At 33.0% G+C, this 22,819-nt stretch overlaps 3 protein-coding genes across 7 annotated transcripts in view; 1 reads left to right on the top strand and 2 right to left on the bottom strand.

The window, feature by feature from the left end:
• Nucleotides 1–2,788: 2,788 nt before the first annotated feature.
• LOC106100747 (nicotinate phosphoribosyltransferase 2) lies at nt 2,789–13,772 on the bottom strand. 2 transcript variants are annotated; one of them, XM_013279760.1, is made up of 11 exons: nt 13,407–13,772; nt 12,969–13,139; nt 12,479–12,605; nt 10,689–10,772; nt 10,247–10,374; nt 7,198–7,642; nt 5,885–6,150; nt 5,657–5,775; nt 4,208–4,369; nt 3,634–3,762; nt 2,789–3,219 (listed from the first exon to the last, which is right to left on the bottom strand). In XM_013279760.1, exons 1-11 carry the CDS (start codon nt 13,477–13,479, stop codon nt 3,142–3,144), a joined length of 1,782 nt encoding a protein of 593 aa, XP_013135214.1. In that variant the 5' UTR covers nt 13,480–13,772; the 3' UTR covers nt 2,789–3,141. The 2 variants fall into 2 exon arrangements, with proteins under 2 accessions (XP_013135214.1, XP_013135216.1); XM_013279762.1 differs by having other exon boundaries at nt 2,791–3,219; nt 7,330–7,642; nt 13,407–13,770.
• A 560-nt stretch (nt 13,773–14,332) lies between these two features.
• LOC106100455 (zinc finger protein 391-like) lies at nt 14,333–18,000 on the bottom strand. 2 transcript variants are annotated; one of them, XM_013279315.1, is made up of 6 exons: nt 17,519–18,000; nt 17,039–17,405; nt 16,804–16,963; nt 16,240–16,435; nt 15,767–16,042; nt 14,333–15,175 (listed from the first exon to the last, which is right to left on the bottom strand). In XM_013279315.1, exons 1-6 carry the CDS (start codon nt 17,657–17,659, stop codon nt 15,017–15,019), a joined length of 1,299 nt encoding a protein of 432 aa, XP_013134769.1. In that variant the 5' UTR covers nt 17,660–18,000; the 3' UTR covers nt 14,333–15,016. The 2 variants fall into 2 exon arrangements, with proteins under 2 accessions (XP_013134769.1, XP_013134768.1); XM_013279314.1 differs by having other exon boundaries at nt 16,804–17,405.
• A 1,167-nt stretch (nt 18,001–19,167) lies between these two features.
• The window catches only part of LOC106100562 (transcriptional coactivator yorkie), a 37,509-nt gene continuing 33,857 nt past the window's right edge, over nt 19,168–22,819 (top strand). For 2 of the 3 annotated variants that reach the window (XM_013279443.1, XM_013279442.1), the window contains exon 1: nt 19,168–19,785. In XM_013279443.1, the coding sequence (XP_013134897.1) occupies nt 19,313–19,785 (473 nt within the window). In that variant the 5' untranslated portion in view covers nt 19,168–19,312. The remainder of the gene's footprint in view (nt 19,786–22,819) is intronic. The other variant, XM_013279441.1, reaches the window with a different exon arrangement.

Here is a 22,819-nt window from a genome sequence, read left to right as displayed (position 1 = left end):
AGGGTGATAGGTCAGAATTTTGTTCATTTGTTACATTCTATCCAGAACATGGATAGTCATATTAGTTTTCCTGTAATTCTGTGCTTTTTTTATTATTTGTAGTAAATTAAAACTTTAAAAACACAATAAATGATAAATGGTTTAAAAGGTACAAATCTTCACATAGAAATATCAATGTATATTAGAAACGCACATAGGAAACTTATACCTGCACACTTAACTTGCATATCAAATGATGCTGTATGAGTCAATGATCATTAAAAAGTGATTCATTAAGTTTACTTATCGAAAAGTAATACTTTAAAGAGTAGTATAATGTTGTAGTATTCCTATAGTCCTTTAATAATCCTTTATTACAACTTTGTTAGTATATTCTGAATAATGCTAAGTTTTAGTGGGGTCGGATGTCGCTTTAAAATTGATTTAGTAGAGCAGTGATAACTGGTCATATCGTTATAGTAGAGTAAACCTATGCTATAAACACATTATAGTAACAAGTACAAATTCATTATCTATGTTATCTGTTTGTAAACAGACGTTTTGTTTTACTACAAGATTCCATGCAAAGCAATTAAGTTAATGAATTTTATATCCATTTAAAGAATAATAGATAAACAATGATGTAAAGTAAGAATAAAAATGCAAACTTACAATGTATCCAGAAATTAAACAATTCCGTAGAACCGTCGCCGGCACACTTATTCGTATAATTTAATACCTAAGTACGTAAAATTGATAAAAAATCAGTCTTGTTAGAGGTTAGTTACTTGTCACGATTTGAAAGTGCAGAATACAGATAATATATATTTCAGTTTTGGGAACCACAGATGACAAACGTATAATTTTCCTATACCTACCGATTCCTACTTCATAAAACCAATGCTCCGGTTGTTTACCTGTAGTAGTCAAAAAAAAATAAAAAATTAATCCAAGCTAAAACCACATTAATTACTGCGAAGCGAACAAATTCGGTTAGTATACAAGGCTTGTTTCTTTCTATTATTATCTCTTCGTTTGTATATTATTAGTTTTTTGCAGGAAGAGGCGGAGTTTGTCTTGATGCAATGAACAATGCAATTTCTCTGAAGTGAAACACCGCGGATTTTGCGATTGTACTTGTAATGCAACGTTTTGTTAGAATATTTTCACAGAGAATATTGTCAGACATTTTTTTAAGGCCCAAACTGCTCAAGACTCGCATACAACTTACGGGTTCAGAAGTGGTATACTGCCAGGTGAAGCTCACTCACCTTTGCTTTTGGATTTAAAAAATAAATAAAACAAATACTTATTTAAATTGATTTATTTTCTCTACTAATTAAAATAAATTTATGAAATAAGGCATATTAAAATAAATAATATAATTTAAAAATTCTTACAAATACAAAAATGTGCTTTGCTTTATTATGTAGAAAGTAAAAGTACAAAAACTATACTGCCATGCTGTGTAGATCATTTTAAGAAAACGATTGTGACAGTATTCCCAAATGGATTTTAATTTATTTTGTACAAAAACATGTAATTGATGGGATCGGGGACTACTTAAATTACTTTAAAATAAATTGATTTATATAAATACTCGCGTAGAGTACTTATAATTTATATTAAATTCCTGTACTAGGGATGTTTAGCATAACCAGTATACTATTACTGTTTCTAATTATATTGTAACTAATATTGAGGTACTTTGTACCTTTTAAAAAAAATATAACAGCAAGTACATTTAATTGCTCGTCGACACAATGTTTTGTTGTTGTTTCAAATATGTCATGTTTCGAGAAAACTCGACAATTCGGAGTTCATACAATCAAATCAACTCATAGTCATATAGCGAAATCAACTAAAGTTAAGACATTTGTAAATGCTAATTCTAGATTTCTGTAATAAAATATCTAGTTTTCAAAAACTTCAAAGTGAATTATATCTATAATCTTGTATTGTATTGTCAGCTATATAAAAATATTGGGCCCGTTCATCTGTACCATTATTATTTATAAATGTGTCTAATGCATGAACAAAAAAAATCTAGATTCAATACAAACTCTTTTAAAATTGCTTTGGTATTAAGACATTCCACCCAAAATTCAAGCTTTGACTAGTTTTTTAGCTACATAATTTAGTATTTCAACAGAAAATATTCGTTAATTTATCTTTTGATAAATACAATAAATACTACAAGAAAATAACTTATATTTTACGTTCCTTATATGTGATCATTACTTTACCATAGAACCATTTGTATGTACTTTATAGACAGAAAACACATAATTAATTATGTAATAAGCTCTGTGCAAAGTGGTTAGCGAGCTTACAATTAATTTCTAACATAGTGTTACTTAGTATTAAAGTAAACATAAATCAGATTTAATAAATTTGACAATTCTAATCATAGTATATTGGTCAAGAAATGGGCATTTTTTTATTAATTTTAATGTTAACAATAAAACATATTTAAAATAATGCAGAGTGAGGTTATGTCTAATTACATGTCTAAAGCATTTGTGGAGAGTTAAGAAGCAATTTTTGTTTAACTAGCTAGAATACGTAAGAGGGCGACTGTACATTAAAAATAATTTTAAAACAAGTTTTTAGTAAAAATTGTTATCGACTGTTAATATTGGCAACTGTCAGTGATATAAAATATACAAGAGAAATAGTTACAATGTCCTGTTCCACTCTTGTATTAATTTTAGTCAGTGATGAATACATACATAATAGAATTTCTCTTCAAACACTACTAAATAAAATATTTAATAAAAGTAAATTAAAATTAATTATAACTGTGTATAGAATGTTTTGTTACATCTAAGGATAAACTATAATTAAAAAAGTCCTTAATTTATTTTTCTTTACAGACAACATCGCATGTACTTTATTTCAACAAGTGAAATATTAACTTCATTTTGTGACAATAATCTATAAAAGCTACAAAGAAAACAAACATTCTATTGTGGAATAACATAAACTAAAATTTCCATTCCCCATTTTACAAATTCAAAAGTAGAAATAAAACACAGCCACCAAAATATATCTATTTTCAAACACGAAGTTTGCTAATACTTCAGTTTTCTTTCATTTTGTTTCACAGATTTTTCATTATTATGTTCCTTCGAGACTTATTTTCCGCTTTTTGTGTAAGTTTCACGATAGTTCCCCGATGGGTGCGTTTTGCAGCCACAGGTCGTGGATGAAGCTATAAAGGTCGTCACTCACTGCCACCTGGAAAGATCATATGTTACCGTAAAGTATGGACATAACTACATCAATAAAATTCTTTTGAAGTTTAGAATTTTAACATATTTATTGGAGGAACTAATTTTCATAATTCAACAATTTAATAATTTAAATATGAAACAATAACGAATAGAAAGTATTTGAATATATCAACAAAAAAAAGTTTAGTCAGTGGTACACAGCTAATGTTTTTTATTATTATTCCGTATTTACATTAATATTTCCAATTTATAAAAAAGGGCGGAGTTTGTCAGGTTTCGAACAAGGCGATTTTTGTAAGTGTAACACCGCGAAGTGGCCTGACTGTACCTACGGTAATAAAATGATGAAAAGCGAATGCGAATTGGGAGTTAAATATGTGAAGCAGTTAGTAAAAATATGAATAACCTGGCATCTGACCTTGTAGGGCGTGGGGTTGAGGTTGCGCTTGATGTCCTGGCGCAGCGCGCGCAGCGAGGCCTGCACGCGCGCGCGCACCTCGCTCAGCGGCTTGCTGCGCACGCGCACCCGCCCCGCGCTCCAGCACTCCTGCAATACACACGTCTCTCTGTCTATACGTTCCCACTGAGGACCTCGGAGCCCTAATAAGGGGTGACTAGGCCATTTCCTACTGGTCCACTGTGGGTTGACTTCACATATATCTTTGAATTTCTTCGCCGATAAGCAGGCATCACGATGTTGTAAGAACGTAAGAACGTAGGATAAAATAGGTACATATAAAATTCGAAAATCCAAAATCACACTGTATTATACAAGCAAAAATAATACTTTAATCTCTTACTAAAATACCAATAATCTATTATGGCAAAACAACTTACTGAGATCCTTTGTGTTCTTCTAGACTATGTTCTACATACGTGTTAAATTTAGTCGAGATCCGTAAAGCGGTTTTGAAGAGATTTAGTAACATACATCCATTCATCCATCCAAACATTCCCATTTATAATATAAGTAAGAAATATACTTTAATAACCTTGTACAGATGTTCCACTTTGCTGGGTATGACGTAGGCTCTCTTGGACTCCTGGAAGGGATGTCTGCAGAGCACCTTCTGTCCTACGACGGGCGCGGGCTCGGAGGAGCGCTGCAGCAGGTCTATCAGAGCGTGTCCGTCCGCACCGAATAACCTGTATGCCTAAAAAATAACATAACTTATCTTTCAGCCTTAGGTATAATAGGTTAGAGGCTATAATCGTTCAAAACTCAGAAAAAATATGACCATAAGTTATGTCAATGGAACTTTACAAGTAAAGTTACACTTAGGTGGCTTTTTTTATGCAGACATATTTTGTATTCTTTTTTTCTCTTTTATACAAGATCGATCCCTTGTTTCTTTGCTTCCTTATATTTAATGCAAGTAGTGAAAGACATTTAAGACAAATTATAATGGTACAAAATGTTAACAATGTGTTAGTTTTAATTCTCTTTATCAGATAATTCTATTATCATGTATAATAACTAAATCTCTATCTATAATAGTGATTGTTTCGTTTTATCTATATAAATGTACATATGAATTTAATTGTGACTTGAATTGCAGTTTCTGAGCATTACAAACAATAATTAAATCTGACTTTTATATGCTACAGAATGTTGTAGATGTACGAATATTTTCGACATGAGATAAGTCGAACCAAAACGCGTTGTGTATATTTAGGGTGCTATTTTTATATCCTAGGCTATAGACCTTGTAATAGTTTATGTAGGTACAGTTGGGCGCGATATGCGTTTATCGTTCAACAGTTCAAGGTCTATCGATCTAAATTGTATATATTTAATCAGCGTCTGGGAATAAAAACATTCCTTATCATTAACAATTCATTTTTTGTTATCATCGATATTTACGCAATATCTTACGTTCTTTTTTTGTTACGTTTTACACAACTTGTTAAATAATTTGTAATCGTTATTATAGTCAATTTTAATATTTATTTTTGGAAATTGCTACTAGTGTGCAATGGTCAATTTCAGGTGTAAATAATGGCGACTTAATCCAACAATTTTTCTTCTTTATATAAACTGAATATTAACAAGAATATTATCACAATGTTTCTTACGCAAGATAATTTTACTTAGTATTCATTAAAACAATTATGTTTTTTTTTTAATTTGTGAAAAAGATGTAAGGTAAATAACCTAGATGTGGTAATCGCAAAAACATGTATTAATTGTATTTTTTAATACCTATACACTCCACTTATAATTAAATACATATCTTTCAAAACCAGGTTAAAATTACTGATGTATCTTGTCACTTCAGATAATATATAACAGGTTTAAAAATAAACAGAAAAATTTTGCAATCATTCATTGCGAGATTTTGATATCATCAGTATATCTAGGTTGTCTAGAGTCATTTAACAAAAATTCAGCAATAAACTATACTGAAAAAGACGTAAATTCAAGGAAGTTGTTTTCTTACCTCTTTGTGACCAGGTATGGTGACTTTCCCTACATCTTGACTAAGTTTGATCCGCGGCTGTCCATTTATTTCCACCAGTTTATAAACACATCCCAGCGCGGGTTGACGTTGACATGTAACTGTAAAGAAAAACATAAAGACTTATCTATAAATTATAGTCCATGAAAATCGACTGTAATCTATTTACTTGTCTATTGTAAAGCTACATATCTACATATCTATACATACCTAAATGTGTTCCAATACCGAAGCAGTCGATTTTATGCCCCTGTTCGTTCAAACTGAGTATAGTATCTTCATTTATGTCATTTGATGCGACAATCGTCAATTTAGCAAACCAGTTCAGTTTGAACGCTTCAGCTATTTGTTCGAACGAATTCCTTGCTAATACAGAAAGGTAAGCGAGGTCGCCGCTGTCTATGCGTATGCCCACGGCCCTGTATCCGCAATCATTTAGTGCAAGGGCCACCGCACAGAAGTTTAAAAGACCACTCCTGTAAGGAATTTATAAGATTTTGATAGTCGTAAGGTTGGTGTCCATTACTAGTGCGTTTACCTTACATTTAAATTGCTTAAGGAAAACTATATAGCTCTAGAATTATTCGAATTATGCAAACATACGTAATTTTATATGGAAATATAGCCCAACGATAACACAATAGGTGTAAGGGAGTCAAGTACGTCAAGTAAGTTTACCTTTTTCTTAATTTTAAGGATTCAATCATAGCTTATATGACTGAATTAATAAATATTTTCAACGGTTCACCAGTAGTAAAAGCGATGTGTAATCGAGCTATACAAATTGTGTTTGTTTTTTAATGATATTTGCGAGTAACATTCAAGTGTCCTTTGAATGCATGCATTTGAGATGTGAAACAATGTAATGTTTTCCACGAGGACAAGTTATGAATACCAAAACATAAACATTTTTGACAATATTTCACCAGATAAATAAAAAAATAAAAATCAATATTATAAACTGCATAAATATAAATTGTGCAACACGTAACAATTGCCCACATGTAAGAATAAATGTGTAAGCAAATCATTAACCCATTACAAAGTTCAATTTAAATGCTGATGCAGTGATAATGCGTGCATGCGAATACATATAAAAATGTTATTGTGTCTGTGCATATTCCCTGTACAATGCAACTGTGCCCAATGACAACATTGTCCCTATTTATCGTTCTCGCGTCCAGGACAATACGTCACACTGAAGCAAAATGTTAGTCCTGTGCGGACGCTCTATGTACACTCAGTTCAATAGCGCCGTCCATTCGCCTACTTCAAAGCGGAACATCTGTAACTACATTCATGTTTCTTAGCCCAGAGGCAAGCTAAGTCGTGCTGATAATATTTCTATCCCGTCTTGTGAACCGTTCATGCCCGCCCCGGTATGAATCGAATGATGGCCGCGCCCGTCTCTATCGCAAACTTACAGATAAACAATGAGACGAACAATGTAAAACAATATATAAGTCAGACACCAGTGTGAAGAGGTGTGACGTGTGACTTGTGGACGTGTGTTGCATGTTTACCTCAGTGTGCGTTCGACCGTGCTATATCCGTACGCGCTACGTGCGGACGGCTCGCTTATCGTATTGCCATTGGATCCACAGTTGCTATTGTAGCCGGAATGTCCGTTTATGCGCGCGCCGTGGCTATTGTACCTCTTCACGTCATAGGTATCGACGAGGGCGAGGAAGCCGGTGGGGAAGGCTACGGCGTAGGATATGAGCGCGGCGAGCTCGCCGTCGCTGGCCTCCTCCGGGGAGACGTCGAGGACGGTGGCGACGCGGCGGCGCCAGTCGGCGGCGCGCTGCAGCAGGTCGCAGGACTCGTGCGAGCCCGCGTGGCGCAGCGCCGCGCTGCGCACGTCCGCCAGCGAGCTGAATGACGTCACGAAGGAGTGCGCGTGCGTGCCGCGCACCGGGATGTCGAACATCTTGCCGGCCAGTACGTTGCTCGTGCCGTCGAACCCACCTGCAAACGTTCAGCGTCTGCACTAAACCTTTCTATTGGAACTCTATTACGATATTAGCTCTTCCCGTGCGGCTCCATCCGCAAGAAAATATAAAAACTTCATTATATTGGTTACATTTATCAAATTCTCAATCGCAAATGTCAAAATTACCGTCACCACAATAACCCTCCTTCCTTAATGTTGGCAGCTTGTAGTTTATCGTCCCTTTTCCACATGAGGGTTTTGTCTAATTCATTTACCTCTAAGTTTAAAAGCGTGAATACATATATCCTAAAGCGTATCGTAAGTGTAGGTAAACTAGGGCTTTTATTTAAGTAAGAACTATTGAATAATGTGCTGTGATTACCGACATCCTACGCCACAAAGTAGTGTGTGTTTACGCTTTATTATATCAGTATAGATTACTTTGAATTACGCAATTATGTATTTAGTAGCTAACTCCTGACACGGAATTTAAAAAATAGTAGCCTATGTGTTCTACTAAACTATGTTCTACATCTATACCAATTTTCATCAAAATTCGTTCAGACGATTAGGCGGTAAGCTAAATCAAACATCCATCCATCCATCTAAACTCTATAATTTATAATATTAGCAAGATGAAATTTCTGAATTCTGAAATATATCTGTTTATACAATTCATAGTCAAATGTTTTTATTTAATTATTATGAAGTATTCAGATTTATTTTAACTAGAGATTAAATATGTTGACCAAAATATATTTATTTAAGCAACCTTGGCCGTTTTTAATTACTGTGAAAACAAAAAAATCATTTTACATATTACAATAATATCGTTGGAAAAATCTGAGGAAGACATTTGTTTTTATGAAATCATAACAAACAATGTCTTTATGTGTGTTTGTTCGCAAGGTTAAGTTATTTATTTACATTATTATAGGATTAATAGGTACACATTTAATTACGACACGAGATTCTCAAACTACTTTGTTTTACATATGATTGAAATGGTTATCTGGCCACTAGGTAGTTAATCAGAACCAAATGATTAGAGGGCTTATACGATTATATCAATGTTGTTAGTTTAATATTTTGACCTTTTTTATATAGTGTAATAATCGATATCTCTAAAAGTTCAACACATTCGTTAAATACTTCAAGAAATATCATAACTGTATTTGTTCCTGAGAAATCTTCATAAATGTATCTTGGAATAATAATTATTAATTGATAAGGTATTTTTTTATTTCGTAGACGCATCACCGTTATCTATTTTCATTAATAACAAACGTAGATTTTTGACATGATTAAGTTCTCTCTAATACTATCGAGAATTTATATATTATATAAAAGTAACCCCTATGATGTTTCAAATAGAAAAAGTTAAAATATCTTAAATACTCAAAGAATCAAAGTTGCAGTATAGCCATTTACTAAAATCATGTACTCGAAAAGGATTTTCAAATAATAGTCTGGACTAAAAATTATAGCACAATCAACTTTACATGTCTTAGGATTACGATATTGAATACTGCCTTTATCATAAAACTATCTTTCGCCCGCGACTCCGTCCGCATAGAATTAAGAAAAGAAGTAAGTAGCCTATGTGTTCCTCCAGAATATCCTCTACATCTATACCAACTTTTATCAATATCCGTTCATCAGTTTAAGCTAGAAACTCTAACAAACATCCATCCATCTAAACTTTCACATGTATAATATTTAGTAAGATGTAACATCATAACATTATAATTGGCCACCTCGGCTACGTTATCGTAATGTTTACGCGTTTACCGTACAACTCGTTAGCAATTAAATGTAGGGCCATTTTACTCACGGAAAGACTTGCACAATCGCATTGGATATAATTAAGGTACCAACTTCTTTAGTTGTGAAAGAAAGATCAAACATTAATTTGAATGCGGCAAAATACCAATTCGTACCATGCTATTACAGCTCTAATGATTCCGAAAACCGGCAAGGTGTGTCAAAAGTTTCCAATTAATGTATCTGTGCGGTGGCAAAGTTTCAATGTCAAGGACCGAGTAGCATGATCAGAAAAGATTAAACAGTGTATTAGTGCGGGGGTTCTTATGAGTCAACAGCGCGGCGTTACATGGCACAAGGGCCGGTGCCTGGCACGGGCTCGTCTACTCTGCAGGGACACGCTAATCAATATCTACAAGCATTCGCTTTATAGAAACAACTATCTGTTCCCGTGCGGCTTCATCAGCATAACTTTATAAAGATTACATTTGTCAAATTAGCAATTGCAAATGTCAAAATGACATGACTTGATGACAAACCATGGCAATCTTACTTCCTTGATGTTGGCAGCTTGTAGCCTATGGTCTCTTTCCTACATTAGGGTTTTTATCTAATTTATTTACCCTCTAAGTTTAATAGCGTAAAAATATATAGCCTAAAGCGTGACCTAAGTGTAGAGCTTTTTATTAAAGAAAGAATTATTCAAAAATATGCTATGATTGCTGACATCTTACGCCACAAAGTTGTGTGTGATTACGCTTTATTATGTTAAGTACAAGTATAGTATAGTAGATAGATAATTTCGACCTGAAATCGAGCAACATATATACATTTAAGAGTAAATGAGAAATATACCAATAGGAGTTTATACTTACCAACATATGCATATTTAGAAGCAGACAATCCACCGTCCGGTCCCTGAGCTCTGCGCAAACCGAACTCTAGCAAGGAAACATTCTTGCCGGCAACCATTCTGTAACGCGCCGCATTCGTTGCCATTAAACTGAAATATAAACAATATAGTTATTATGCATTTTAATTAATTGTCCATCTCTCATCAACAGCCTACGTAGGGAGGTATATTTCCGTGTAGATACAATATCAGTTGCTACTTTGAAAATTAATACTCGATGACAAATTAGTATACGCAGTCATCCACGGTACTGATAGATAGGTGTAAAATAAATATAGCTTAGTGGAGTGTATTTACAAACATAAGATAAAACGATATAAAGATATGCAAATCCGCTCATGCATGAACGCATATGCGTTACATATGTTTATGATACAAATAAAACATGCTCCAATGTAGCTCACCTTGCAAAGTTGACCAGGGTCAGTAAAGTTGTCTCTAGCAACTGAGCAACTATTAAAGGACCTTCTATTCTCAACAGAGGGACTCTGAAATATAAATCCAATTAAAATACAAATTCTCTAACAATCATTTACCATTTTTAAACACTTAAATCCATTTTTGTAGTTTATCCTAACTGACACGAGTAAATAATATTCATTATGTATAGTTTTTATGTATGTATGCTTATATGGGTTTGTACATATATAAGATAGTCAAGAGCTGCCTAATAAATTACATTTATTATGAGCCCCATTCTAGTTTTATTCAATTGTTTGTAAGCTAAAGTTGCATATAAGCACATTATTCTCATTCCAAGTATACTAAACATGTTTAGAATATCTAAGCAATAATTAGTTCCTATGTATGTTCTATTCCATGATTGCGTCAGTTTTCTAACGTATTATTTTTAATGTTAACTATAGTGAACTCAACAAGTGTTGGAATGTTAAATAAAAAGTTATACCTATAAGTAAAAAACATTGACGTCCGCCAATTTTTAATACAAAAACATTTTTTCCAATATTTTTGCAGACTTACTAGTTCCTTCTTTAAGCTTTTTAACTGTCATCTCATGGTTACAAGTGGTTAACTTAAAACAGTTTCGAATTAAGGAACACTGCATAGTAACCATTTCCAGCCATTACTTTAAGTATAGCTTAGTGATTTTTTGAACTATATAATAAAAATATTAGTGCTAGATATTGCTGAAGACTATATGGAAGATAATAGTAATGTTATAACAAGGAAAGATTTGTATTTTTATATTTAATAAGATAACTCAAAAACTCCTGGGCCGATTTTAATGCAAGATAAAAGTATACATGTTGGGTTACGTAACTTGTACCATGACTATTGAAAACTATACCCGACTGGCTGTGAGCATGTGAAACTATATTTTTTATATGTGTACGTCAAACTTCTTATGAACATATAAACATAACCTTCTACGCATCTAGGTCATCTTTTTAATGATAATATATATGTATGTTTAGATTAATTACATATTTATAATACATAAGCTGGAGGATATAACAAAGTTCTGAAGATTTTAAAGTTATTAGATTATTTACTGCCAGTTTTCCTTTTTTTTCTTATTTTCTAAGTCTATACTAATATTAAAAAGAGAAAAGGTTTGTATTTTATATTTTTGTATGTATTGTAATAACTCAAGAACTTCTAGGCCAACTTAAAAAATTCTTTCACCATTAAAGAGATATTTATCAGTCAGTAACATAGGCTATTTTTTTATTTCATGCGGGCGAAGTCGCAAGCAACAGACACTTTGTATAAGGTGAGAGGATGATGTTTTTGTATACCTAAGCCACTCTAGCCTAGATCATAGGCTAGTAGCGGCTATTTTACAGATTAAAAATAGCACTGAATGATTGAACTTCCTTATTAATGGTGATGCAACAATTATTTCATAGTCTTTGTTAATTTAAAACAGTATTTTTCTTATTTTTAATCTTCTTTTTAGTTTCTGAGCTATTAGATTAGAAAAATAATTTTTAAATTGCATTTCAACATTAATACAAATAATGTAATAATGCCAAGCAATACAATTAATGTAACATACCAATATTTTAATATCACACAAGTTGTTAATATAATTTTTAAAATCTGTATAAAGGTAAATTGTCTTGGCTATCATTTTTATGCTAATTAATATTAATAATTAGTCCAATCCTTAAATATATCGGTTTGATCCTACAGAAAAAGATATGAAGAAACAAAGAATAATGGCACTTACCTCGGAAACACAACAGACCCCTCCTCTATTGCACTTAATTTGATGTCTTTGCAGGTTAAATCTTTCAAATAGGCATAAAATTCTGGTTCTATGTTATCTGGTAATGTTTGCATTAAATAATCAATATCTGAAACACATATTTAAGTTTGTACAAACACTGGCAAGAATTTCTTGTCTTACTTAATACAATCACTTAATCCATCTAGTTAGATGAATACCTTGTTAAAAATAAGTACATTAAACTTAAAGGGAACTGCAATACTCAGTACTACGCTCTTGATAGCTGTGATTGTATTTTTTTAAGCAGTCACCATAGATGTTAACATCTTGATATAGTTTGTTAATGATTCATGAGCAAAAACAGTTGTGAATTTCACCACAACCAATGCATGAAATACCTCTTTGATAAGTTAAACACTTTCAATACTTTTTAAATAAATTATTCAAAATTTTGTAATCTAAGTCATATGTATTTATAAAGTTTACATACCACTATCTGAATAATGAAAATTCTCTAAAAATTTTAGGCACTCTTCGAGGCCAGCAAATATAGTGAATTCTCCCTGAAATGGATTGGTGCGAAAAAATAAATCAAACACAGCTACATCATTCACTTTTCCAGATTTCCAATAAGCATAGGCCATAGTTATTTGATACAAATCTGAAAAGAATTATAACATTATAAACCAAAACTTAGTCATTTAATTAAAGTTAAGCTTTATATTAATTTATCATTAAAATTACAAAGTTTAAAAACAATTCACAGCATTTAGAAAAGAAGTGAACATCGACTCTTAAAACTTAAGAACAGCACATTATTCTAATTCTCACTGGCAAGTTAGGAAATTAAATGCAAACTTCGGCATTACTGGTTTGACATTTTTAAAATTCGCTCCAAAAATAAATTAGTTATTCGAATTATGCATACCTGTTAGCAGTGGTTGTACAATTCCATTCTGACGAGCCATTTTTCTGTTTATTACTAAATCGTGATTAGACATCTTATACGAAAGAAAATTGACAAACACAGCGCACACTTTTAGGAACGTGGGGAATGTTTGGTATCTGTCGAACGACTAAAAGAAATAATTTCATCGTGATCAGCAAATCGTGCTTATCAGCGCGCCAAATGCTATTTGACGGAAAATATACGCATGCGCAATAAAGATCCTATTGACTACTTAAAGTTAAGGTCATTTATAAAGGTCAAACAAATCAAACTTTCATTTTTTGGTAAAATAACAAAAACACTTCGAAGGCAGCTTTTTTTGAGCAGACAGAGAAAAAAAATATTATATAACAGAAAACAATAGAAATCAAAAGTTCAAAATTCAAATTGCACTAGCGCATGACAGATTATAAATTACACACTAGCGCCACCAAAGTTGAGTTTAAAGATGTTATGGAAGCATATTTTATGATAAATGATAAATAGGTAGGTACTTACAGGATCTACTTTTTATAAGATTTTAAATGCGATTGATTACCTGCATTGCATACTATTGTTTACCATTATAAGCATTGCTCAGCACAAGAGCCTAGCGTGGGAAACACTACGAACGGAAAAACAGAATTTCAATTGTTCACTAGTGTCCAAGGCTAGTGTAATTTGTTTCAGTTTACTATAAAGTTCATATTCACTGCACCAGGGGCAATTTATCTTTATGAATCCCCATTTAAAAATAGTATCCTACTGCCATAATCGGGAATCGTTACAACCATTTCCAAAACACAAAAAGTAGTTAGATTGTTATTTTGATAAATCACAACATTTGAAAATTCATCATACGCTTCAATGATTGAAGATTATAAAAAGGGTGCAAATAAAAAAACCTTGCTTGTTTTAAAGGGAAACTATATTTTATCTGAATGCTAAGAACATTTTTGAACGAAAGAACGGTTTTTTTAGTATCTATTTATTACGACTGAAAACTGATGACAAATATAAAAAATACAAATTCATAGTATGTTTTTTATTCTTTATTAAAGACACTCTTGTTATGGCTATGAGAAATACAACAATTTCTATTTCGCATGATTCTTGGACCGTTTTGACAATTTATGAATTATTCTTTTCCACTGCTAAAGCAACCATGCAAAAATATAGTATTGTTATACTTTTTTCTATCTAAGAGAATAATAAGAATGGCAAATAAGTTTTTATCCAGGTTTTAGGCAGTGAAAACCTACAGTAATATCAGCATAATGATTACCAGGCACTTGTTCTTCATGAATGTAGTCTAAATATTGACATATGAAAAATATGGTTTTGCAATCAATTGCAACACCCAAAACACTAAGCAAATTCATTAAAGCACAAATCTGCAATAGCAAGGTGATTAATATTGATAAATACTAGAGATAAAACTATATAGTTAAGTAATTTCAACTATTTAACATGAAAATATGCATTTAAAACTTGATAAAATAACAAAATAAAAAATTACAAACTTCAAATGCAATATGTATGAAAAAGTTAATTAACATAATCAAGAAATTATTCTTAAAATACCCTTTTGTCACATATTACATGTTTCTTCACTTAAGTAATGCATTTCTTGAGAGCAGCGCAAGCGGACGATCCCTTCCTGGATGTATCTTGTCATAGTGTAGAAGCAAACCTTTCCTAGTCACAAATGTTTCATTACAATAAGTACATTGAAACGGCTTCTCTCCAGTATGCTGGTACATGTGGTACTGAAATTTGGTAAAAAACATTAGTATTTGAATCCTAAGACAACAGGCTGATGTGCAATTGCGAAAATCCAGTGTTCCACTTACAGAAAAATACAATCTCCACCTCTTACAAGTAAACAATAAAATCTTACTAATATCATAAATGTGAAAGTTTAGATTGATGGATGTTTGTTAGAGTTTGTAGCCCAAATGGCTGAACGGATTTCCATGAAATTTGGCATAGATGTAGAGGGTAGTCTGAAAGAACATGTGGGGCACTCAGTTTGTTTTTTTTTAATCTCACACGAAAGGAGTCGCGGGCGAAAGCTAGTAACAAAAAGCAATTAGCCATATGCCACTGAGCAACCTTCTTTTATAGACACATTTAAAAGCTATTGGTTGCTACCCGCTTTTATGGTAGATTACTGCTAAAATTCCTTGATTGTACACAACTGCCAACTGCTTGGAACATGATAAAAGTCAAGTCAGAATACAATTTTAGGTGTAGCTGTAGCATATTGATGTGGGAGGAGGGTATGCGGAACAAATTGAGGCTCTAAGATATTTTAACTATAACTAAGTAGATTATTTTATATATAGTTATATACTAACCAAATAATTATCTCTCTTCATAAAACTGTGGTCACATTGCTGGCACTGGTATTTGAAGACACCGTTTATTAATGTCAAAGGACTTTTTAAAGCTGCAGTTTGTAACTCAGGTTTTGTAACCAATGAAGGTGGTGGTTCTTTATATTCCTTTCCTTCTATTTGTTTTCCAGGATGCATTCGGTGCCTGTGGGAGTAGCAGTTCCCGGAACTTGCAAATGACTTGTCACAGAATGGACACTTGTACGGTTTTGCACCCGTATGTTGGTTTAAGTGAAACTGTAAACAAAAATTCATAATATAAAAATTAACTTAGACACTTACTTCTTGTAACCTGAATTTTACACTGTTACTTTGCAAAGTATAATTTTTTTAAAGACAAATAAAAAAATTAAGGCAACATATTAAATTTAATTCTTTTTTAATTTCTTTTTTAAGATCACTGAATTAATCCAATTTTTTGTTTTTTATTTTACCTTTAGGTCTTGATTTCTTTTAAAAGATTTCTTACACAAGTGACAATTGTAAGGCCTCTCATTGCTGTGAGTGATGCTATGAGTTTTCAGATTGCTCATTGTGTTGTATGAACGCTTGCAAATTTTACATGTGTATTTATTAGCCTTGGATATATGAGCAGCCATATGTATGGACAAGTTCTTCTCAGTTCTGAAACTATGAGAAATAACTTTGATTACAATTTTTTTAAACATTTAGAAATTTGCTCGACAATCATATTGAAGTAGTTGTTTTAAGTAATTATGTTGATAAGTTAAAAAATACTTTTAAACCACAACATATATATCACCAACTGATCCAATAGCAATTGAACTATTGTGTAAATAAAAAATATCTAGGAAAAAGTTAATCATGGTAATCTGTTATTAAAAAAAAACAAAAGTAATTAAGCTATGTGTTCTCCCACACTATCCTTTACATCTATGCCAATTATTTAATTTAGCAGTTTAGGCCACAAACTCTAATAAATATACAGCTAAACTTTCACTTTTTTTTTAGTACATATTTTTATTTCATAGACTTACTTTCGTCCACAAATTTGACACATGCCATTAGTTCGATGTTTTTTAAAATGTGCAATAAGGTCACATTTGAAGTCAAAACCTTCTAAACAACTGCTACAGTTGTATTTCTTAACTGTTTTATCATTTATATGTGTCCAAGAGTGATTTTTGAGAGACAAGTCTGAAAAAAAACCTCTCTTACAAATTACACAGTGGAATTGTTTACCAGTTGATTCTGTTTTATTTTTATCTGTACCATCTCTTTTAATTAGTTTAATCGTTACATCTTCACCATCTACCCCATTTAAATGCATTACATCTTCAACATTATCATAACTTTCAGGAATAGGTGACAATGTGTCATCTGAATTCTGCAACACTATCATTGGGTCAACACTAACTTCCATTAGTGTCTCATTTGATATGTTTTCATGAACATCTTCAGCTTCAGTTTTAATTTGTGTGCTGGTCTGATTCTCATTTGTTATAATGTTTATGACTGAACAGTGATTTATTAGTTTATTTTGGGCTTTCTTAACTTTATCTATAAATTCACAGACAGTTTGTAATTTTGTACAACACTGGATGCAAATGTTTTTTGGTAAATTATCATCCTCATCAATCTGGAAATCAAATACGAAATAAGAAACAAATCGACCATTGAACAAATTTGTTTAAAATAATTAATTAATAACATTTACTTAATTAGAAAATACAATTAGATAGAAATACATACCTCGATTAAGAAATATTTGTTGAGTTTTTCTTGAAGCAGCATTGCTTCAGCTTCGGCGCTATATATCATCATTGTAACTTCTTGTTCCTCTGCGCACAGGCGGCACCATCTTTCAAAACTTTCTTTCAAATTGAGATTCATTTTATTAGCTCATACTACGTGCTCATGATATCCGTAAAATAAATAAACGCTCCCCAGAATTTCGTTCGGCGTATATATAAGATTTCTTTAACGATTTTTCACTGTGTTTTCCATCGGCGAAAACGCATGCGCGTTGCGTGATAGCGATGTTAAGGTTTCTATACTTCGAACGTTTGGTATTAAACGGCATGATGAAATTGTGCTAAAGCCTAATGCGCAGACTCCGCATGCAGTGTTTCGATGTATTGGACTAAATCAAACATAAATTAAAGAAAAAGACGTTTGCTCCAAAATCATAAAAGTCGTTAGATGTCAGATGTCACTGTCAATGTCAACATAGTCACAGATTCATAAAAAACCAGAGACCTCAAAAACCATTGTTTTTGTATAAGATTAACTGACCGTAATTTAAACGGATGCGTAGAATGAATCTTTTTAAATAGTGTGTTGTGTGGTTTCGGAATTTTACCTATACTTATTTGATTATTTTACCTATTATTATTTGAATACGGACAGGAAGAATAAAAAAATATTAAGAAAAACTTGGCATATATTTCGAAGCCGTTAATTTGAGAATTGAAAAATGTCCTTTCCTTTTTTCTTCACATACCCACCAAATACTTAAAAGTAAAGTTTCATGATGCATGGTTATGACAGTATAATTGACAAAAACTCTGGCCTGGCAAGAATTTTTTTGCTTAACTGGCTCCAGTTAGTGTCTAGATCATGTTTATTGCATGACAGTGCTGATTTTGACAGCTACTGTGCTACCTATACTATTACTACATCTCTACAGGCATAATGTAAACCAGGCATAAAAAATAAAAATCACCTGCCTGTTGTTGTTGGTGATCTCTGATATCGCGCAATCCCGTAAATAGGCATAGTTAACATTTATTGTAATCCACAATTGACTGTTTATACTGTAAAGGTAAAATCATGTTATAAAATGCCTCAAAGTTGTAAATTTTACATTATGCATCTTATATTGGTTTGTAAAAGTATAATATTAAATTGTACAAGAGGAACCGAAAGAAGCAGGACCAATTAGCATTACTTACTGTTAGTCTATTTTCACTTATAGTTGCAATTTTAATTGCCATTTCCAATCGTTTTAAACTTTATAAAAATCCCTAACGATTTGCTGATTAAAGTAGATACCTTTTACTGAAAATGATCAGAGCTGAGAAGACATTATAAGTTAATTAGCATACTTATTTATTGCGTAGTCTAGTATGGAGTGGTCGTGCTTTAGACTTTAAACGTTGTTTGTTATGTGCAATATTATTCTATGTTATGAATAAAAATATGCAACAGGAAATGCGAGATTGTACAAAGCTTTATGATGGTAAGCTAAGATGGCAAGTGAAGGATTGCTAAGGTAAGTAAGCAAAGCGGAGCGGGTTGTGGTTGTGGGGCATCGTTCTCGAAGACCGGTCTGCGCGGGTGGCGCGGCGGCGGCGAGCGGGCGCGGCGCGGCGGGTGCGCGTGGGCAGGGAACATTGCGCGGTGCGGGCGGGGCGTGCGTCAGTCGCGCAGCGAGCGCTATATCAAAAGTACGTCGGGTGGCGCCGCGCCAGCCCGTCGCGTGTCAGTGTTGTGTCACAGCGGTGGGCCAGGTCGGTTTCGAGATTACTTCGGTCCGACAAAACCATGGCTCTCAATTCGGACAGTGAACAGAAATCGAACCTGGTCCTCCGCGTAGACCAGGATTCGGACTCGGTTCTACAGTCTTTATTCGACACAGTGCTCAAGCCGGACTCAAAGCGACCGCTACAGGTGCCTCTACGTATGCGACAGCTTCCAAAGTCGTTCTTTAACCCGCCGTCGACCGGTTCCAAGTCGCCATCCGTGTCTCACTCGCGAGAAAACTCGGCCGATTCGGCGTTCGGGTCATCGTCTGCGACAGGCGCCGCACCGGTGTCGCACTCCCGAGCACACTCCTCGCCGGCGAGTCTCCAGCAGACCTATGCGGCGGGGCAACAGACCCAGCAGGCGCCCCTGCACCACCAGCACTCCAAACAGAGGTCCTACGATGTCGGCACACACATGCAAGATGATCTCGGCCCACTGCCGTCCGGTTGGGAACAAGCACGTACTCCAGAGGGACAGATATATTATCTCAAGTAAGATTTAACTTAAGATTTCTTATGTATGAATGTAGCATCTTACATATTATGTAGAAATGCATAATATAAATTGCATCAGTTGATGCATTTTGGTAAGTATTTAAGACCGCTACTACTAAAAATAATCTGTCCAAGTCATCGGCCTCAATGTACCTTGAATAGTGGCAAATAAATATATGGATATGAGATCCCCCAACGTCACGAGATTAGGTTGTTACGGTTTTTATATGGGTATGGTTTTTATAAGTTAAAATATTAAAATATTCTAGTCTATATTATAAAATTATATGATTTTTATTCCATAAAGCATCGATTATATGAATGAATAAAACCTCATTTAAAAACCGTAATATTAGTTTCTTAAAAAGAAAATTTAAATGTTTATGTTCATAAAAATACTAGTTGTCGTTAGTGCCTCCACCTGCCCGGTATTAAAAAAGATAAAAGACTATGAGTTCTTATACTCTAGAATATAATTTTATACCTCTATACCAAATTTCAGCCGTTGAACCGAAATTAAGAAACAAACATCTAGCCATTTATTATTTCGCAATTATAATATTAGTAAGATAAACAACAATAGATTTGCCCATACGCAGACGTTAAGGGGTTAACCCGAGTCGTGTCATAGTTGCTTGTTTGTTGCCACCGAAAAGCAGGTGTTTTAATACGTAACAGGTGATAAACGATAATATCCCCATGATACACACTAGAATTACAATTCTTTGAACAAGAAAATAAGGGTGGATACACGTATCTTAATTGCGAAAGATGATGTACGGGTTTTTATAATATAAATAAATGTTTAAACAAAACCCACAGACGAATCGATAACTTCGGTAAAAAATGGTACTCGCACATTTACCTTAAGTGTACAAGAATGAAGATACTAAAAATAAATGTTCCGTATGTCTATTATTTTGCACTTTCATATTTTCAATGCAAAATGGATTTTTAAAGTCTCAAGTAAATTTTATCTTAACTTTATAATTTATACCACATCTATCACTAATTCCGAGGTAACCTAAACAGATGCATAAATATGGTTTCTGTGAATGAACGGATTTGCGCACGTTGAACGGAGAGTTAGCTTTGTTTTCATCGAATAATATGGCTTTTGTGTGTAACAAAAGAGATTTTACTCAATAAAACAGTTGAATAAAACCTTCTTGGAGAAATAAATAAAATTGGTCTTGAGTAAAGTAAAAATATTTCTTCTTAATGTTACATTTTTGATTGAATAAACTCGGAAGTTGCAATATTTCTTTGCTAAAATTGTCAAAAAAATGTTCAGTTAAGCAAAAAAAAGGTAGTAATTGAATTACACTCGAAAACAATAGGTAAAGTAGTACTTGTAAGAAAAACTTAGAAAAAACGGTTCAATAATTTTGCAATTTTACCAAATAAAGCTACAAGTAGCAAGGTATACCGTTTTCAGATGTTATCATTAATTTGTAAATATATTTGTTATTGTATCGCACATTTATCATCCACGACGACTCAGATTATCTCGTAAAAAATAACCTAAATTACTTTTACAGTATCGCTTTTACTTAAATCTGATATAAAACCTAGTATACAAAAAAAATAGTCAAACACAACGTATTGTCTTGTAGGCGCTGTAGAAAAAGTCACGTATAATTTTTAAAAACAATGTAAGAGGCGCTCAAGGGAGTTTAGTTACAAGTATATTTTATAAGATGATAGTAAGACTATAGTTATCTTTTTATCACAGTTATCAAGCTGTACGTTGAAACACATTGTCGTAATTCATTATCTTATCTCCATCGAATAGGTAGGTTACCTTTTGTCGGAGCAAACTAATGATAAGTAATGATAACGCTAGAGAAATGAATCATTTCTAAGAGGAAAATGATTTGAATCCCTTTGAATTAGAATGGTCTAACAGTTAACTTGAATCAGTACTTATATTGCAGTTGTTTAAAAATAACACGACATCAGCACCGAATGGTAATCGATTCAAGAGTTTCCATGTTATTAATGGACAGTGTTGTGTGACAGGAATTGGCCTAATAAATGTAATTTATACGTTCTAGAGTTCAGACAATACATAAAATGAGCTTCATCGACAACGTATATCTTGTACAATCAACAATCTAACAACAATCTATATATTGTATAAATATGGATAATATAATTAAAAGTTCGCAAAAAATTATATTTTCCCGTGATATGATAAACGAAAGATATTTTTTTAAGTATATTTGGTTAGATTAGATAATACGTACTAAAGCGATATCCGGCGCTAAAATTAGATAAATATACGTACTTGATTGATCTATACAATCGGAGCGGTTACTTCAGGCTGTTACTGGTTAGAGAGTTCGAAATAATTATAGCGATAATCTATAACTTGTTGGTTGGCGCCGCTGCCATTACTGTTGTAACGTTGCGCCTGCGCCTGTCTACGATAATATCGAATTGTGGGTGTACTGCTTATGGGATCATTACATAATACGATCATAACAATTTATGGAAAGATTCAGCAATTCAAAACAATAATTACTGTTGACTTTGGGAGTAAGAGATAAAATCCTTCACGTCTATTTCTTATCTGCATTAAGTGATAAATCAGTGACAATTATAATGCATAATAAATAATAAACAAGTTGGTACCAGGTTAGTTGAAGTTAGAAGACAAAGTGTAACAGTGGTAGTTAGGTGGCCGCCGCGACTGCCGACGCGGGCGTGGACGACAGCCAATGCGACATCAAAGCTTTTGCCACCTCGTAAATAACCCACCGGTGTAACTAACATAGGGAACAACAAAAAGTTAAAGATGAATATCATATCATAATTAAACATAACTCTATTTTTAAAATGTTCTAAAAGCATTATTAGTTAACACGTAAAATGCGACTATGATATAATTTTTCGAAGATTCCTCGGAGTACTTACGATGACAATGTAGTATGTGAAAGTCCACAAAAAGACACATTTTAATGCATTTCTAACTATTAATCAGTCAAAAAGTGAAATTAAAAAATGTACTTACGTATGTTTATGTACT

Source organism: Papilio polytes, unplaced genomic scaffold (genome assembly GCF_000836215.1).
Source record: "Papilio polytes unplaced genomic scaffold, Ppol_1.0 DF824047.1, whole genome shotgun sequence".
NCBI classification, from domain to species: Eukaryota; Metazoa; Arthropoda; class Insecta; order Lepidoptera; family Papilionidae; genus Papilio; species Papilio polytes.
This window is presented reverse-complemented; position numbering and strand designations above follow the sequence as displayed.

What these genes read in the sequence shown, in the direction of transcription:
- LOC106100747 (XM_013279760.1), bottom strand. Translation starts at nt 13,479, where the DNA reads ATGTCTAATCACGATTTAGTAATAAACAGAAAAATGGCTCGTCAGAAT. An exon ending in TTTTCATTATTCAGATAGTG is followed by an intron (nt 12,606 to 12,968) that starts GTATGTAAACTT and finishes TATGTGTTTCAG; the next exon opens with ATATTGATTATTTAATGCAA. An exon ending in ACGGTCGAACGCACACTGAG is followed by an intron (nt 6,151 to 7,197) that starts GTAAACATGCAA and finishes AATTCCTTACAG; the next exon opens with GAGTGGTCTTTTAAACTTCT.
- LOC106100455 (XM_013279314.1), bottom strand. Translation starts at nt 17,659, where the DNA reads ATGAATCTCAATTTGAAAGAAAGTTTTGAAAGATGGTGCCGCCTGTGC. An exon ending in ACAAATATTTCTTAATCGAG is followed by an intron (nt 17,406 to 17,518) that starts GTATGTATTTCT and finishes TTTGATTTCCAG; the next exon opens with ATTGATGAGGATGATAATTT. An exon ending in AAAGAAATCAAGACCTAAAG is followed by an intron (nt 16,043 to 16,239) that starts GTAAAATAAAAA and finishes TTTTGTTTACAG; the next exon opens with TTTCACTTAAACCAACATAC.